This window comes from Kryptolebias marmoratus, linkage group LG10 (assembly GCF_001649575.2).
Source record: "Kryptolebias marmoratus isolate JLee-2015 linkage group LG10, ASM164957v2, whole genome shotgun sequence".
In the NCBI taxonomy this organism is placed as follows: domain Eukaryota; kingdom Metazoa; phylum Chordata; class Actinopteri; order Cyprinodontiformes; family Rivulidae; genus Kryptolebias; species Kryptolebias marmoratus.
Genome location: NC_051439.1, coordinates 11,717,404 through 11,736,648, shown reverse-complemented (window position 1 = coordinate 11,736,648; position 19,245 = coordinate 11,717,404). Strand labels below are relative to the sequence as shown.

The 19,245-nt window shown below is 39.2% G+C and overlaps 1 protein-coding gene across 5 annotated transcripts in view; it reads right to left on the bottom strand.

Annotated features, from left to right (window-relative positions):
- The window catches only part of LOC108233805 (doublecortin domain-containing protein 2), a 192,196-nt gene that overhangs the window by 34,761 nt on the left and 138,190 nt on the right, over positions 1 to 19,245 (bottom strand). For 2 of the 5 annotated variants that reach the window (XM_037977627.1, XM_037977628.1), the window contains exon 10: positions 12,404 to 12,499. The exons of 1 other annotated variant lie outside the window; for it this stretch is intronic. In XM_037977627.1, the coding sequence (XP_037833555.1) occupies positions 12,461 to 12,499 (39 nt within the window). In that variant the 3' untranslated portion in view covers positions 12,404 to 12,460. Of the gene's footprint in view, positions 1 to 1,412; positions 1,526 to 12,403; positions 12,500 to 15,805; positions 16,346 to 16,456; positions 16,568 to 19,245 lie in introns of those variants that run through there. 2 more of the 5 variants (XM_017412500.3, XM_025006578.2) reach the window with 2 other exon arrangements.

The following is a 19,245-nucleotide window of genomic DNA, read 5'->3' as shown; positions in this document are numbered from 1 at the left end:
TCCTTATTTAAAACCGCAGCGGTCACACATGTCATTAAGCATGTTGATGGTAATTACAACTTCAGTCAGTTAAATTTAGCACCCCTCCAATTATACAGTTCTGTTCAGAATAGTTGGCAACTCTTTATTGTAGGCAGAAAAAAAGCTTTAGAAATAAATGTAAATAAAAAAAACAACTATAGTGAGAATATTTAAATAAAGAATCAAACTGAAATGTACACATAACAGGAATTAGATAAATCTAGATTATTACTTGCAAAAATCTTAGACAGATTGTCTTCTTAAGATTTGGGAATTCAAACCATACATTTGTTTTGTTTTTTTGTCAACAAACTGAAAACAACAACACGTAAAACAGCAGAACATGGTGGAGGTGTATTCATGCTTTGGGACTGCTTTGTGGTGAGTATCACTGGTAGAAAGGGATGTGTCAACAGACAGGTGAAATCAAGATTTTTAGAACAAAATTTGTCACAAGTTTTAGAAAACCTGTTTTTAAGAAGAAAATAATTTGACCTTTCAAAGGAACAACAACCCAAAGCCTTTTTAGGACAGCACCAAAAAATGGATGAAAAGTAAAAGATGGACTATTTTAAAGTGGCCTGCAGGTGAGTCCTGACCTAAATCCTAAAACCACAGGAGAGAAGTTCAGAGATAGATCAAATCAATCACGACAAAAATGACTTCTGAGAACTTTAAAACGAATGAAGAACAATGGCACAAGAAAAGAGAAGCTGATTGTCATTATATGTTCTGCAGCCAAATAACAACCCATATAACCAAGTCCGGTATATGTTTCATGCACATTATGCATCTTTTTGTCACTTTTTATAACACTTTTATAATAAATATGTGTTTAGAAACAACACATAATACAAGTGAGGACTACACTTTTTATATTAAGGCAGTGGATGAAACTAAGCAATACCAACATTTCTGTCTCCTTCTTAGCACCAACACTCCTTCAATCAAATTTATTTGCATGTATTTTTTCTAATTACCCATTGATGGTTTGCAATAGAATTATCTAAAAATCTGAAATAGATTTAACAGGGGGGTTCTTTCTATACTTAACATGTGGTAAATATTTTTTTAATAGTGCATTTCAGCTAAAACCACAATGTTTTCAAACTTAAAAAAACAGTGAATTTATTGTGTTTACCTAAACAAGTATTTTTGTCACTCTTTTAGCTTCTAGTGCTATATTATAACACTAACACAAATAACAATTTCTCTGGAATCTGTTTAACTTGACTGAATTCCATGTGGAGGTAAGAATTATGGAAACAAGACAAAACAAACAAACACCAAAAAAAAAAAAAAAAAAAAGAAATCAGACAGTTAAATGTAACACGGTCAGCTTGTTACATCACCAGTCAGAGGACAGAGTAAGAGTCAGCCGACAAGCAGACCTTCCAGATGGCGTCCGCAGCATATGTGGCATGACCTTCTGCAGCACGAAAACTCTGGGGCACCGAGTCACCATGCAAGCGGCGGGCAGGGCTCTCAGATGTGTGAGCACCCCCTGGGAACAGCAGCAGAATGAGATGCCCATCACTCTGTGGCTGTGCAGATGCACCTCACAACTGCCAAGCTTTCAGCTTCATTACGCCTGGATCTGATACATACAGAGGAGTGCAGCCTGAGGCTATCAGTGCAGCCTCCCAACCTTGTGGGCGCACGCATACACGCAAGGACACACACACAGTCTCAGTCACATTTGGAATCATTTCTACAAGGAAGCAATTTAATCAGCAGAAGGATGTGATGGAGAAATTCTTCCTTTTCAGCTTTGTTTTAAACATGAGATAAAACCTTCCTAACATGAAGAACCTCTGTGAAACATTTTATTGAACACAGCAAAAAGAGGGGTGGAAAGGGTTCCAAGTTTGTCCAAATTATGATTAAAACCTGTAACGCCTGTATCATAGACTGAGAAAAATCTTGTTTATATATTATAAATTTTTTTCTTTTTCTCTCAACAGATAAATCCAACAGATATGAGCTCAAGAGGTGTTACTCCGAGTCATAATCCCCTCTACTGTGAAAGCAACTTGATTTATAAAGAGCAGCATTCATCCTTAATGAAACAGGAATGCCTCCCTGTGAGCAGCTGGACTTTTTATTCATCACCGGCAGAGATGTTCCCCACCACGCAATATGTAATTAGTCTGTAATCCCCTGCCTTTTGAAAATGAGACCAAAAAATGATGATGTAGAACCAAAATGAGAAATTAATTCAGAAATGCTACAGATAGGCATTTATTTTCTTCCCCCCCCCCCCCCATCAATAAACCAATGGTGTATAAGTTATTACAAAAGCATTAATGTAGAAATGGTTATTACAGCGATCTGTATGGGCAACCAGTGTTTCATTTCCTCTGCTGTCTGTCTGTTTCTCATTAAAACCTCAATCCCTATCTTTCACTAATGTTTGTTTGGAATAACTTACTAGTAAAAGAGATAGAGGTGGATAATGTTTGTTGCCAACCGGGAGCGATTGTTTTCAACGTTGTCTAACTTGGCTCAGTCATGTGTCGCAGGTAGCCTCTTAATGAGATCAGACTAAATATTTTAGCCAGACAGAATTTACTTCAAACATTTTTGAAAGGGTTCAAACAGTGACAAATGAGAAATGAGTGCAGAGAACAGAAGAGTTCTGTCGAAATGTGATTAATACAAAGAATTGTATTTGACTAATTGGATTTGAATATTTGGCCAATCTTTCAAAAAGCCAGCAACAATTTGTCTTAGTTTGAACCATTATCAGAAATTTGGCTTGACAGTCGTTGCTTTTAATGTGAAACACAATATTTAACCAAATGGCCTCAAGCGCAGCGATCACAGTATTGAATTACTACGCACAGCATGCTGTTTCTAAAGGAAAACGTCCCATTATTTTGTGTCAAAGTGCCAGCGCTGCCGTTTCTGGGGTTTCTCACAAAAAAACGAAACAGATTTCAGCAACAAATTTCAAGCAATTCTATACCTCCAGTGAAAATAAAAACATAGCTTTCTAACATTGATTTTTTTTTTTTTTTTTTTGCATTTGCTGAAACATATTTGTCACCAAAGGTTCGCATCACACATTAGTGGGGGAAAAAGGTGCTCTCAAATAGCATTTTTGGCACTGTATCAGGAGTGTAATTGAGCATGTGTGTTAGTGTGTTTGTTAAAGTGCATGTGTGTGTGTGTGTGTGTGTTTGCGGGTATTAGGGGTTGTAGGGTGGAGGGTTCGGGGGGCTTTAAGAGAGTTGGGTCATCCTGTTGCCTGGTAACAAGCTTCAGATTGACAAAGGAAGAGCAATTTAGGACTACTTTCCCCAGAAATCAATACACCGGGCCCGATGTGATGATGTGAGATTAGCCAAGGGAGAGAAGCCAACATATTTGGCAGGGGTTACTTCATAACCAGGAGAAGAAGGTGTGGGGAAGATTGAATCTGAAACACTGAATATAAAGATATCAGGTCTGGGTACCTAGCATCTGAAATCTCACTAAAATGAGACTTTTCCAGCCCTCATCTCCCACAGGTAATGACAACGTTAGCTAAGAGAAAACTCGGGAGGAGGGATGAATTTGATTTTAGCTGTATTGTTTAATACCATCTGTCAGACTGCTACTAATATTGCCCTGGGTGAGGGGACACAGAGCAAGGCTGTAATATTGGAGAAAAAAAATTGAAGCAGGAGAGAAATGCAAGTTGAATAAAACTTTACGACAGCAGTAGACATGCAAGCTCTTTTTATGCATAAAACATGTTCACCACCAACTGATGAAAGTAAGAGATTTAAAGTTACTGAAGTTGGAGAAATGTTAATACAGGCTACAGTGGATATATGCAGGAGAAAAGTAGTGTTTGGGGAAAAAATGTCTTTTTTAAAAAAAAGTTACTTTGTTGAGTTGGGGCAGAATGCAACAGATGCAATGCTGATATATTTTCAAGTGATTGTGACAAAGAATTCAGGTGCATGGAGCAACATTAGCTTCCATTTGGACAACATGACGAGACACATTTTACACCAAATTACAATTTTACACTAGCAGCCATCTTGTATTTTTAGAACCAGCATCTGCACATTAGGGATATGGTAGTATGCCCTCAATATAAAACTTCCACCTATCTTTGCAAAACCTTTGGGATACAGTATGTGACAGTAAAATATAATGGCTTTAACTCACTCCCAACTCTATAGCAGGCTGTCACATTGTCAGTCGCTGTGTAACGCGGCAGTTCTTTTTAAACCTCAAATAAATAATTGAAACTAAACGTAATGAAAACAAATACATTTGAACATACAGCAGCAAAGTAAGAATGAAATAAACCAGCAAAACTCAATACTTGGAAAAAATGATCAGAAGTGTATTTTTTATTTTTTGGTTTGGCAAATATCCCATTTGTTGACATGAAGAAGCAGGACTTAAAACTTGTACAGCAGCCAGCCGACTAGAGGGCGCTCATCCAATGTGACTCTAATTTCCAGCTTTTGTTTCTGTCATTAGTTATAATACAAGTCGATGGCCAAACTACAAGCAGAGGGGAAAAAATCAACAGGGATTCTTTTACTGTGGGGAGATTCATTGTTATTCATAGCTGGATTAATTTATCACTCAGAGACCACAAGGACACAGAAGTTATCAGAAACCATAATGTGAAATCACTGGAAATTTCTTTTTTTTTCTTGAAAACATAGTTGACAAATCAACGCATTATCACCACCTAGGCAGGAGGGTAAACTGTAGCAGCCTGAGTTGAAAGCTGTGACACAACAGACCTAAAAATAACATGAATACAACCACATGTACCAATGGTTTGCACATGTGGATACAGAGAAGCTGTGTTCTCCGGAATTTGTGGCTGTGAAACCAACTATTTTTGCACTTTTATGAGTAAAACCTTTAAAATTACACACTTTTTCATTATAAATACTTTAAAGAGAAGATTTAATACAAAATACATATACAGGTTTTTTTGAGTAGCATTCAAAAAATACTGTTGCAGCCAGTGAAACAACCAAAATAATAGGCATTGTGGTAATCTATGGAATAAATGTAACAGGAAGCTGGAGAACTATTTACTAAACCAAACCTACCTATAGAGATTTTGTCTTGTTGACTACCTCGAGGGTTTGCACCACACGAACTACAATAAATTTCCATTAGAAGCTGTGCAAACAGCTTGTCCAAAAGCATCTAAACCAGGTAAACTGGAAACTCTAAATTGGCCATACAGGTGTGAAAATAAGTGTGAATTTGTTTATCTGTCTGAACTGTGCTGGAGCCCAGTGCCTTCGTCTAATTCATGCTGGGAGAAATGACATGAAGCAACTGTGACTTGTAGCAGAATATACAGCTATAGTTGGATGCACACTTTTGGTTCAACAATCATCATACTTCAGATATTAATGCAGACCAAGCAACACCCTATTGGGACTTTTTTATTACGCAAAACCTTTGAGTTTTATTTCTGGAAATATAATGGTTTTAACTCACTACTAACTACACGATAATTAGCTTAAGGTAACTGGACATGTTTGTTATATGATTTCTTAGATTTATAGAGAATTATTTTGATGTGATGCAAGGAAACTGGTGATTCTTTGAACTCTCAGTGCTGTAGTACATATGTAGTAGACACACCAGACCTATAGACCTGTAGACTGAGAAAGACAAAACAAAACAGAGACACATCCAGTGACCAGAGAAAGAAAAGAGATAAGAAGGGAAAGAATAAGAGCGAAAGATAGACACATAGAGTCTAATCTGTTTGAGAAACTTTCACACAGGCTTCTCTTCCACTACATTTCAGTGTAACAAAACCCTGTAAGGCTAGACAGTGAGAGCCCTTGATGGGCAGGAATGTGGATCCTGAGAACACCGGGAGGAGATTTGAGGGGACAGGGAGGAATGCAGCAGCTCCTGAGCCAGTGGGAACAAGGCAGCAGGAGAGGATCACCGTGACCTGTGCTGACACCTCTGTCATCGCACGTCCTCTGTCTCAGGCCAGAGAAAAAGGAGGTAATGGTGAGGCACTGGAGGAGGAACAGAAGGGGTGGGTGGGGGCTCTTCATCACTGACAGCAGGAGGCAGAATGTGTCCGGACTCCAGAGGAAAAGCAAGTAATCTGTGTAGTTTGCCTTGAAAGGAGTCTGTACTAGCCTGGGCTTGAGTATGTGGGACAGAGCGTCACGCCGCCGAGAAGCGCAAACAAGCCCAACATTTTCAACGTTGTCATTTAAAAGTAACCTTTAAATGTAATTTTTGCTTGATTTAAAGGTGCTGCCTCAGTCAGACTGCAGCAGTGTGTGGTTTTTGCCAAACACTGTCAATTTCAAGTCCATAATCAATTCACTGATCACCACCTGAGGTGAAGTCGACCATAAAACAGATTCACCCTGGAGGAATGAGCTTCATATGATTGCCCTACAATAATGAGGCAATCAGTCCTGATAAGCTCGCTCTCTTTCCACTTGTCTGTCTCTTTCTCTCACTAACATTTTCCATCATTTAACATTGTCTAAATCATTAGTCTGCCTGGACTGATGTCACTGCGCTGGGACCTGCTGCATCAGACAGCCGCTCAGGTGCTGTAATTCACCTCAGTATGGGCAAAAGGCCAATAGAGAGATGAGGCCTGCTGACTATTAGCTACTCAGGGAAAGGCAGAGAGGTTGTGTTAGGGTCGTTAAAGGTGATTTTTGTTAAGTATTGTAGAGGGGCAGGAAGGCAGTCAGCAGTGTTAGTTTGTAGATGAAAACACAGAGATTTTAAACAAGGAGTAATATTGAGAAGAGATTAGATTAGAAAAAAGAGGGCAACTAAAACAATTTCACAGCCTTATTATCTGAGTTCTTTTTTGCTTCCAAAAATGGCTGCAGTCTAAAATGTACTGACTCCAAATTTACTATTATCATCCCCATATAAGTCATTTTTTATTGAGCTGATTTGCAAATTACAGTTGAGAGGCTAATAGGTGCCAGGGTACTGCAAGTGTAGCACTGATATATAGAAAAACTGTTCAAATCCAGACGGGCTTATAGGGTTGTTTTACATTTTTAAAGAACTTTAAAAGGAATGGGCCATTTCTTTCAACTCTTAGTTGAAAAGTTAGGGTTAAACACATGAATAAACACTGCAAAATCTGTATTATAAGTTGTAACATGCTGTGATGCTGGAAGCTGCAGTAATATTTTGACAAGCGGTTTTTACAGTACTCACTTGCATCATTACGTATAAGTCCATAAACACTATTCCATTATGGTCTTTAAAGACCATTATGTTGTCTATGAGAAACTTGGAGATAGTACCACTATAACATTGCAGGGTACATTTGAGCTCTATACTGCAAGAGGAACAGATTAAATAGATATGTGGTAACTTCAAATGAGTTGCTTGATAAGGCACATAAGGTTAGATGTAGGTATAGAGGTTAGGTTTAAATAAAATCAATGCTCATGAATGCCACTGACTAAAGCTGTTAAGATCCTAATGCTACACTGAGATTAAGACATAAAACCTGTATGCACCATGCTATCTAACTTTATGCAATCTACATAAAGAAAAAACAGGTGATATCATTCACTAGTTTCCGACTGCGTTCGTGTTTCTACTTTCCAAGTTAAAAAAGAAAAGTTCATTGAAGAATTGAGTGGCTCAGTGTTGGCTGGCAATTCCTGTGACTCAAATATCTGTTAACAGACTGTTTCCTGGCAGAGTTACATCAGCTCTGGCACCAGACAGGCACAGAGAGAGACGTTAGTCAGCACTATTTTCTCTCCAGCTAGTACTGCAGTATATCTCGTGGGGGTCCACAGATCAGCTTATTGCTCATAGTTACTGTCAGTTTTTGTAATGTGGGTCAAGTGCAAACATTTATTTGATGTTAGGGCAGGTATATTATCTAATAGGTACTATTACTTTCTTAAGCTTTTCATCTTCAATGCATACAGCTCAATTTGCTACAATGCATACATGCTCATACTTGTGTACATTCATGTTTGCAAATTCTATGCATGCAAACACTTTTTTTGTTTCAATATAGTTATAAACATGCAGTGTTTTACAGACAGGTCCTTGATAGAGCTCATCATTCTATTGCAAAGTGCTAAATGCTAGCATTGAAGCCGAGGTGACAAGGAGAATGCAAGGAATGAATCCTTTGCTTGTAATCTGAAGCTGGATGTGTCACGCTCTGGGGTTTTATCACCGACACAGCATGGGATGAATTCCACCATTTTCTCTCCCGAGGGCCATGACAGAGCTCCTCTTTCTCGCAGGCCCCGCAGAGGAGGCAAAAAAAGGAAAGGCAACCCAGAGAAGAGGGGACAAAGATAGAGGAATGGAGCTGTTGATAAACTTGCAAAGTAGTTCTCTGTAGGAAATATCTCAGCGGAGTCTTTGTGAAAGTGAGAAGGAAAGAAAGAGGAGTGAAGAAAAAGGAGCAGACTGAGCGAGCGGGATTGAAGGGTTTCCTTTGCCTAATCAGAAGCAGATGAGTAAAGGGGCGACAGTTTGGGAACAAGTGCTGTTTCACTCTCCAGGCTCTGTTTAAAATTACTTTAAGAAGCAGTGTGGACACAGCAAATTCCTTTTACATAATGACAGGGCGCAGGGCTTTTTGCTGGAACAAGCCTAGCACTCCACGTAGCAGCGTTCTAATGTTCTACAGGTATTTTTCACTTGTTCTGTCAAACATTAAGTGGCTTGTCAGAGTTGTATTACCTAAAAATGAGTCATCAAAAATGCTGCCATCAATCAAACACTTGGTGCTCTGATGATTTACAAAAATACATGACAGGCTCTAATAACTCAACTCCTCAAAGTAACGCTTAAATAATGACTTTTTCTAATTATGACGGCTGAGGAGTGTTTTTTTTTTTTTTTTGATAGTGATTCTCTAATTAGCATATTTTCATTATCTTGGCAAATGAATAATTTAGAGGGTCTATAACAGACATGAATTATTACACCATGTTACAGTGATGGATTTAAAGGGGCACCACACTCAATTTGTGTCTCAATCCCTCCCAGGATGACATGAATAATTAGTAGAAAAATGTCGGTCCTGTGACTGAGCAGAAGTTAACATTGCTGCACTGAATGACCAATTTCTTGATGGATTTCAATTTGTTGTTTGCTTTTGTTGCAGCAGGTCAACTTAATTGCACTTTTGTCCTTTCATTCAGAACACCAGGTGGCAGGAAACCAAAGCTACTCGTGTATGCCTTTTCTTCTTTTAAGCACTCAATCATGTTTTAATCATCTAATCATATTATTCACAATGAATAGATTTGAAAAAAAAATATACAGTTTCTTTCCCAGTCTCTTTACATGTCACTTTACATTTCTTTTTAACCCTCTGGCTCCAACTTTCTTTGCCATTTCTACCTAGTCCAGTTCAAAACACACTGTCAGTTTAAGATGAAAACAAAATGATTTATGTTTTCCCCCTCCCTACTTTTTCAAAGTAATGAGATTCCATATTTCAACTCCCTTGACAGATGGATTGGAAATTAAAAACCTTAGATAAGTAATGCCTTTTTGATGTTGGACTGTGAATAACTCACACGAGCTGATTGATTTCAAAACTCTAGTGACAAAGTGCACATGCTGTTCAGGGGACAACATGCCCATACCCCTATATGTCACATATTACTTAATGTGGAGGCCCTGTCTTTGAGAATTCACTTTCCAGAAAGCCTTGTTTTCGTTCATTGCAGTGCATTAGAATACTGTCGGGTCGATTTTTTTACAAGAGTGATTGTTGTCAAACCAAAAGGAAAGGCATTGCATTATGTAGAAGCAACATTTCACCTTGAAAATGGCCGCATTGCAACAGAAGGTATTGTACGTCCAACTGTGGAGGTGCATGCGTTTGCTTTCTGCAGATTTGCTGCAATGCAACAACCCTTGTGCTACAAAGTAAAACATAAACTTTGTGTTATTTTAATGAGCATGTAAAAAATTGCTATAATGCAATATTTTCAATATTTTGCAAATGCTGAATATGTGAAATCAATAGAGGCTAATGACTCCAACCTGCAAAATTTGAATTTACTTCATGAATACTCTTCATTCAAGTAATGAAAGACTCTTTCATTTTGTTATTTTGTGTTTGGTATTCATCTGCACACATATCGTCTCTGCATATGACCTTTTCAAACTGTGCTCTTGGTTTGCTCTGCAGTGTCTTTATTACGTCAACACCTGCAGTCAGGTGTTTTTTTTTGTTTTGTTGTTTTTTTTAGAACAGACAGTTGTCTATTGCTTTAGAAGAGACGGGGTGAAAATATCGAACCAGCTCATTCAGGGAAGTCACAACGGTACCAACATAACAGTGATTCATCAGGAAAAAAAAGTGCTTGATATGCAGAGTCTTAGCTTTCAATTTTTCATCAAACATTTAAACTGGTGAATGTAATGGTTGATATGAGGCAGAGGTGCACAGCTATCTGAATGACTGAAAAGCACCATTTTAATGCATGGGAATGAGTGATTGGTTATGATAAACGGCTTTCTAGAAGGGCTTTAAAAGGCAAACAAGTATCTTTATTACCTCTTTTAAATTACAGGACACCACAGATAGTTGTAAAAAAATACAAATGTAAAGTTCAGAGCTGCTGGGACAATAGAATACAGTCTTTAACAGGCTTTCCTGTTTGAAAGAAAGAAAGGCTGAAAACCCAGTTAGTGCATAAGTAATGGAACATGGAGCCTCATTAGGACTACAGGTGTGTAATAACTCCACCATCCCTTACTGCTCCAGCCTCTATCCCCTCTCCAATGGTTTCAAACTTTGTTTCTCTTCTGAGTGGAAGCATATTGCCATTAAAATAATTTTCCTACTTAAAGTCAATCAAAATATATATTTTTTACCAAATCGCTAAAAATAAAGCACGCATGAAGAACTCAACAATAATTAAGTGTGTGGGTGTTTCTTTGTAAATAAGACAGCTAATTAATCACACAAACAAATACATACAAATGAATAAATAAAGACAGATTCCAGAAGCTGCCTGCAATGCTCATCTCTTCCTCGTGTCTCTGAGAAACAGTGGGCGCTCTCATTAGGCCCAGGGACGACATCTAGTGATTCATTACCTGCTTCATGCAAAACCCTGCTATTAAAACTCTAAACGCCATTAGAGAAATCCATAATGAACCCCACTGCCAGCAGGTGCACATGGGGAAAGGGGTGGTTGGGGAGAGTGGGGTTTCTCTTGAAGATGACACAAACAACACTGCTACATGACAGTGTGGGATTCTGTAGCCTATTAGTATCGCCACAACAGGCGCAGCGGACAGCATAAAGAAGCTGTCGACTGGTTTTCCAGTTAAGTCGAGCTTTGCCTTGCTTCATTTGTTATGCAGAACGAGTTCGTACAGCACTGGTTGTTGCTGTGGCATGGAGGTGTTAGTCAAACGTGGTGTGACAGTATTGACTGTGGCCTGTTTACTGAAAGGAGTTCAGAACAGGATCAGCTAAACATACATTATGGTAGATCGATATTGGCTGAAGAACTGAGCAACGGGCTTGATATTAGTCTGGCTTTGCTGCCAGGTGTGTTTGGCCACTTAAAAGTCCCCCCCATTTCTGCCATTTAGACCAATAACTGCTCAAGGGGAGTTACTTTCCTGCAGTACACTGGATTGATCTGGTGTGAATTTGGTCTGAGGCTAAATAAACAAGACCAGTCTTTAAAAGGAAGATGTGGGGGAATCAGCAAATGTAAAACAGACAGGAAAAGAGAGAGAGAGAGAGAAAATGCGTATTTGGTCTCCTGGGTCTTGGCTCCTCATCATTATAACCTTAGTCATACTTCATACTTCCTTTCCTTTTATCTTTGACACACTCCATCTGTTTCTCATCATGTGAAACCCCAATATAAATACAGTACCAGGCCTGCATAGTTCACAAGGCACTACACAGGGTCCTTGTGCATGTTATTTCTAGTCTTTTTCTTTTTCAGTAGCTTGTAGGCTTAAAAAAAACCTTTTCAAACAAGTAACGTTTCTAAAATATTCCAAATCCTGGGCTATTTGGAATCCCATGTTTTAGGTCATACAAATTATACAATATTAAAGCCACACATTAAACAAATGGCAGACAGACATCACAGGCAACACCAGAGACAAAGACCTTTTTATGTAAAAAACACAATGGTCATCTAGATCTCCTGGGAAAGTCAGGTTCAAGACCAAATGACCCTTAAACTCTCCCCATCACACTGGAAAGCAAAGAAATGTGTCCATGCAAGGGACATGGCTTTTTTCTGAGAACCTTGCAGCTTTTAGGCCACTCAACCTACAAGGTGTGTGGTAAGTTGGAGGACTGACCCATAGGGAGAGGGACCCAGAAATGGAGTGTGTACTGGGTGGCAGTGATTGCCCTTCTACTGTGTACCTCATCTCTTCTTCCAGGGTATGCAACCGTGAAGTCAATCAGCATGACACCAGGACATCAATCACTCAAACTCCCTTTGGGGTGACCTGCTTGCTCCTGGAAAGCACACAGAGAAAAGGAAAAAAAAGAAGTATATATTTCTATAAATGACCGTGGCTATGGGGTATGTTTGTTCCAGCTCATTTCTGCCATAGGTTGCACATTGCAAGTTCTCATTTATCATTTTGCCGTACTTTTTAATCTTGTGGGTCTTCTTGTTGTATTCTCTGATTGAAATGATACATTTTTTTAGATCCTTATATCTTCCAGTTTCACATTCTACCAGAAGAGAGAGCATCAATTTTTTTTTTTCTTTTCTCCGATTATCCCACATCCAGTTTTGTGCCGTCCTCCAAACAAATCTCCAGCTCCAAAGGGCCCTTGGCCCCATTAATAATTCCCTCTCTAATATTCTCTTCCCATCTGATCAGGACTTTTCTTCACAGCCCCTCTCCATTTCTCACCTGCCCAAAAACTCCATCAACACCTCCTCCTCTCCCTCTGTGCAAGGTTCACCGCTTTTGATGTCCCGTTGTTAGCTTAAAATGAGTTTTAACAACTGTATAATCTGAAGTAACATTGCTTCAGCCTATTCCTGGAAGGCTAAGGAGAGAATAAGAGCAGGAGGAGGAGAAGAAAGAGCATGTTCCAAGCTAATGCATGTTCCCTGGATGTGTAATGTAATCATTTTTGTGAAAAGGAGCAATAGCATATAAAGGACAAAATGGATGGAAGAGTAGGGGAGGAGATTAGAAAAGGGCAGGGTGAGAGAGAAAAGGAAGAAAAGGGGAAAAGCAGATGGAGGCAGGGTGAGGTGGGGCTGATTTAATCTATTCACAAACCCTGTGGTTGTTCCAGTCAAACCACACCGACAGGCAAAAATAGGATTCAGCCAACTGATCAAAATTATAATCTCATATGCTTCTTATATTTTATTGGCAGATGACTTGCATGGGAGTGCTGCCCTGCCATTGATGCAAGTGAATATGGGATAACAGTAAATGATCTATTTGAGTAAAATTTTGACTTGATCTGACTTTGAAGCTATAGAGCAGCTTTATTACTTGCACCATCTTTACAGCATGAATGAGCCAACTTTGAAATATTCCACATATGAATTGTTGATGTGGCCAGAGTTTAAAAGTATCTATGTGAGCTTGCGTGCTTGGTTGGAAGTTCCTCTGATATTTAATTCATAATCATTATGCAACTCAGCACTGAGCTAGCCTTTGGTCGACCTCGGTATTCTTTGAAGATTTCATTATTAGGGATAGCAATCTTTGATACTGCAGAGGGGAAAAAAGGACCACACTCTAATTCACTCTACCGTGACTCATCATTACACTCCAGAGCTTCAGCAAGTAGCTGCACCACCTACTTACTGTCCTCATCATTACTAAATCCCATTTCCTTCTTCCCCTTTACCTAGCATTAAGTAGCCAGCCCTCCTCCCTCTCTCCATTCAAACCCTTGGTATTGGATGTCACTAACAGCACTTATTCATCCTGCAAACACAGCTAAGAAGCCCAAGCTGCCTTGCTGCCAGTCCCTGGTGTGGTCAGAGTAGGAGGCCAATTGTGGCCAAGCCATTGATCGCGAGAAATAATGGATCTGACTTTGGCTGATAATGCATGATGTAATTGTCAGAGGAGTTTAATTATATGCTTATTACATGGCACACTGAGTATTCACCCTCCCTCTTCATTTACTGCACACTCCTTGCAAAGGCTTTTTAAAAACTAAAGAAAAAAAGATTTAATATCTGCATGTTCTGTACACTTCGGCATGAGACACTGAACATAGATCAATTTGATCTGAGTAGTGTTTCTGCTATAGTTACTACAAGGCCTTTTTGAAGGGCATAGTGTAAAATGTAAAACAATGATTTGCACAATGTTAAAACTTGTTTGATTCAAAGTGTTTCACAGTCAGAATCCCATTCAATTCAGCAAAAAGAATTAATAAGGAAAATAAAAAAAATAAACTTTCAAAGTCAAGCTTCTCATTAAGTTAAACTCTATATATTTTAGTGGCATGTCAGTTAACAGGGTTTGAGCTCCTAAGCCTGGAAAACCTCCTAACTAGTATACATCAATAAAGATTTTTAAAAAAATGAAAGTTTGGAAATGATTATAATTGAAAATTCTTATTTTTTTTATTTTTGAGCCAGCTGCCAATATAGAGAAGAAGGAAAACCAAGTTATAAGCAGGTTTCAGATGATATCAGTTAATTTATGTTAACTGCAAAGTTAGAGTTGCAACTCAATTGCCTCCCTTTCTTTTCCAGGCATGTAATAAGAAATATATATACCAACGTTTAGGGTGTAAATCATAACTATGTCCAAAAGTTTTTTAAAATTGGAAGCCATTGAGAAAATAGCCAATTACTGCAAATAAGTCCATAAACTTGAATCTCCTTTTGTTTTAATAACTTAATTAAGGTGCCAATTTTGTCAGTCAATCTAGTGTTCCCAGTTGTACCAACAGCAGACCAAACAGAGAAAGTCTACTGGATTGTTTTGCATTCATAATGCACCTAAAGCACTACTGCATGTTAAGATGAGGTGTCTACATCCAAATTTTAAATGCAATCTATGACTAAAAGTGAGAATAAACTGTCCCTTTTAGAAAAACAAACATAAAAAACCTCAACCGTATTAGTCATAGTATTGTTTGTGTTTGATATTTCTTATACCATAAATATATATATACATCCATATCAAGTTCACCTTCTGACATTGAAGGGGGACTTAGGGTCTTGTTAATCTAAAAATTTTACCATAGCACACAGTCCTTCCCTCCTCCCGTTCCCTCATCCCTCCAGGCCACGCTGAACCGTAATGGTGGCCTCATCGCATGTCTGAGCGCATACGCTACACTGAGCAATGCTTTTCAATTACCTGCGCTGGAGCCCTAGATGAAAATACATTGCACATATTTCGGAGGCAAAACGCTTAGGTCAGATGCACAGAGAAATAAAATATACCTTGTGTCATTCAATTTGACAGTTGTCCTTTCCCAGCTGCTGAATAGAGGTCGTCAAATGTACAGCTGTCACAGTACAGTTCAGTTCATGGGGTAGTCTGGATTTTATACAGATGTGTTTATGAATTGATATAGTCATACTGGGGTTTAATTTTGAAACCAAAGGCATTCACCTTAGCAATGAAAAACACCATATATGCATCTTTCCACCTGATCATTGCCTGTGACAGTCCTCAGTATCTTCTCAATAACACGTGAATATTAATTTTTGATATTCTTGAATGTTTTTAACTGCTCCAGTACATGTGGTGGATAACATAGACAAAATCAAATGATTTTGTGAAGTTACAAAAAAAAGGATTAAAGGACTTTGAAGGCTTAAGATGTGACAAGTTTATTAGGCAGAAATAAATTAAAACATCAAGATTTAAGAAAAGTCAGAAAATGTGGAAAAAAGACCATTTAGATTATGCATAAAATAGGAAAAAACACTCACACACAAAGCATAACGTTAATTTTGTGAAGAATTTGATGTGTTGCATTTGGCTTCTCGGGAATTAGCTTCTGAATGCATTCTGCAACATCTTACTTTACTGTTTATGATCTCTTTAAATTTTCCTTTTGATCATTTATTAAGTGTAAGACAGAAAAGTGTCAGTTGTCATGTCCAGTAACGCTGAGACCAGTTTTATCTGTGGTTCAGATTGATAAATAAATGTCATTAATCAAAGGGTTTTGGGGGGGGGTGAAGAAAAAGCTAAAGGGAGGGAGGATGAGCAGGAGAGGTGTTGTAAATCTCCCGGTGTCCGCCCATGTTGGGGGGTTGCATTAATGAGCTTCAAGCAGGGAGCAGAGGCTGAGGTCTGGTCTGTAATGGTGTCCTCCTGGAATACACTGGGTTGTCTGTGTGTATGTGTGCTGGTGAGAGGAGAGGAGATAGAATACATGGGGTTGTTTGTAAAGGGGTGAAACAGGACACCTCTGATCATTGACTCTGACTGCTACAGTCGCCTTAATGCATCTGCTTACCTACATAGCATCCAGCTGGGCCGGCGCTGGTGTTTATGAAGCTGGCAGACTCCCAGTGATGCTGCTGCACAGCAATACATTCTCTGTGCTTCTGACATGAACGCACTGGGGCTGTGCAAAAAAGCAAACATCCGCCTGAGTGCACATACAAACTTTGGGAAACAGAAAACACCGAAAAGGCATCTGAAGCGAAACCCAACATCTAGTTGTGAGCGGAAGTTTGGAGGTTACACTCTAGCCCTATTTTGCAGCATTTAGTAATTAGGTGGAAATGCTCAGATCAAATATGGAACAACAAACACCAGCAGTTATCTTCTTATAATCTCGTGTATGGAAATGAGCGTTTGATTTTCTGCTCATGCAAATGAGATTTTCAATTAACTAAAAAAAAAAAAATTGAGGTTTGGCAGAGCGTTCAGTGCTTGTCTATTGTGTCCTCCCCACACACAGAAATAAATTATGAATACCTAAATAGCATTTCACATTCGAGATAATTATAGTGCGGGAGGATAGAAAGTAAAGGGGGGGAGAGAGAAAGAGAGCATCTTTTAACATGCAAATAAAACACACCACTTTGTTTTCTCTTGCAAAGATCAATCATAATTGGGCAGGTAGACACATTCACTGGGGTAATTTGATGACCTATTTTATTTTTGGATCACGCAGCCCAAATCTCTCTACTCCTCTCCCATGTGTACTGCTCTGTGTGTGTGCAGCATTCACTGACTTCAGTAAAGGAAATAAAAAAAGTCTCATTATCAAAGGTTTCCATGCTGACAGCACACAGCCACGTTTCATTTTCCTGTTCAGCACTTCAATAAGATATCCCATACCTTTTTTTTCTGCTTATATCGAAAAGAATGGCATGTCTACTTGCATTTTTCTCTCTCTCTCTCTGGCTCTATTTGTAAGTTTTTTTAAAAGGCACAGAAGTAATCGGATAGCGATAGACTCTGATCTTTAGTCATTCTGAAATCCTTGGTTCCGTGTCTGAATAAAAAAAGAAAGAGCTGAGGAGTGGCTTTATGAATGTTCTGATGGTGGATTTCTTTTAATGATGCACCAGAGAAGCCATTAACAATGAATTGTGTACGCATTAGGAGAACAAATGTACAGTGCATTACATAAATGCACAGAGGATCTCAAAATAGCATGAAGTTTCAGCCACCTTCAATCTACCAGAGACACAAACAGTACTATAACTGTCAAGGCAATTAGGTTCTACAAGGTTTGACATAAACATTATAGAGCCTTAGCTTTATGTAAGTTGCCTCGTTTGCTTTCAGCATACTCCCTTTGGGCTTTGTGAGCATGACAGAGTTGTTCTCCCAAATGTAATCTCTAGACCAGCACTGTCCAAAAGAGAATCTTGGAAGGCAGATCCAAGATACTAAAGTGGCCAAAAGATCACAGAGGTTAACGGTTCAAACGTACACTATGTCACTTCAGAACACAATGTGTGCCTGTCAGCACATGTTTTCACACATGTGTGCACACATCTTGTACATGCCAAGGAAGTTTAAGAGATTTGTCTCTGCAGTATTAAAAGTGCTAAAAGCAAAATCACTTGATGGAACAAGTGCTGAAGTAAGACTCAGCGATGTTTGGATTGACTGCGCAGTAGCACAGTTGTTCACTGACCACTTCAGAAAGTCAAACACTTACAGTATATGAGTGTGTGTGCGCTCTGCACTGCAAAGCAAAAGTGCCGGGATTGATGTAAGCGCATCTAAGAGCTGCTAGATGTGGATTTCAACTGTACCAAGGACTAATTCTGCAGGCTTTTACACACAAATATCAATCTTGTCCAATCTAGCCCAGAGCTGCGTTCCCCCAGGGAGTTACTTTCTCCCTCTTCCTCACTTTCTTTCTTCCACAGCCTCTTTTTTTTATTTCTCCTCCTTCTTTGTTTTCTCATTTCCTTTGACTCATTCTCCTTTCTTGACTCCCCCCCCCACTCTCTCTTCCTCTCCTCTTTCCCTCCATCTCTCTTCCTCTATCTGACCTCATCCCTCCACTAAATCTCGGCCCTGTCAAGTGAAGCACCAGGAACGCGGAAGTTGTGAACTTGTGAGGAGCGAGATCGATAAAGCAAGGACAGGCTGAACGATCCGCGCGGAGACAATGCGTTTTGTGCAGAGGATGGGCACGGCAGGCCCATAAATCCTGCCGTCCGGGCTGTCTGCTTGGGCAAAGAGTGCTGGTCGTCATCATCGTCCTCGTCATCTGGAGGGAGCAAAGGAGTCACTGTAAACAGTTGCATCAGTGCCCCCCAACACTGCCAGTGGAATAAATAAATCCACATTAGCAGGAGTGATGAAAGACACTTTGATGCCTGTTCATAACTAAGTTGCATCAATGAAATATGAGTGAGCTGTGCCGTATATATCATGACAACATACTGTGGATGGGTTTTAATATGAAGGAGGCACACATACTGACTGGGATGAGCTTTGAATAAGCTGCTGATGATAAGTGTGATTGGTGACTGAGCAGAAATGTAATCTGCAACCTCTCAGAACCTGAACACATCTTTGACCTTTTTTATGACTTTCTATAATGATGCATGTTATGACAGATGTTCGCTGATCTACTGGCAGATGAGAGATATGTCAATCAAAATCACAATGTAAACACACACATAGTGCCCCAAGTGCGGGTTAAAATTCAATGACACCATCAAAAAAAGCACCTTCTTTGGTAGAGGTGTGTGTGGGTTAGGAGAACCCACACACACAAAAAAATTAGTTTGTATTCCACACATAAATAGCAGGCTGTTTGGTCCCATC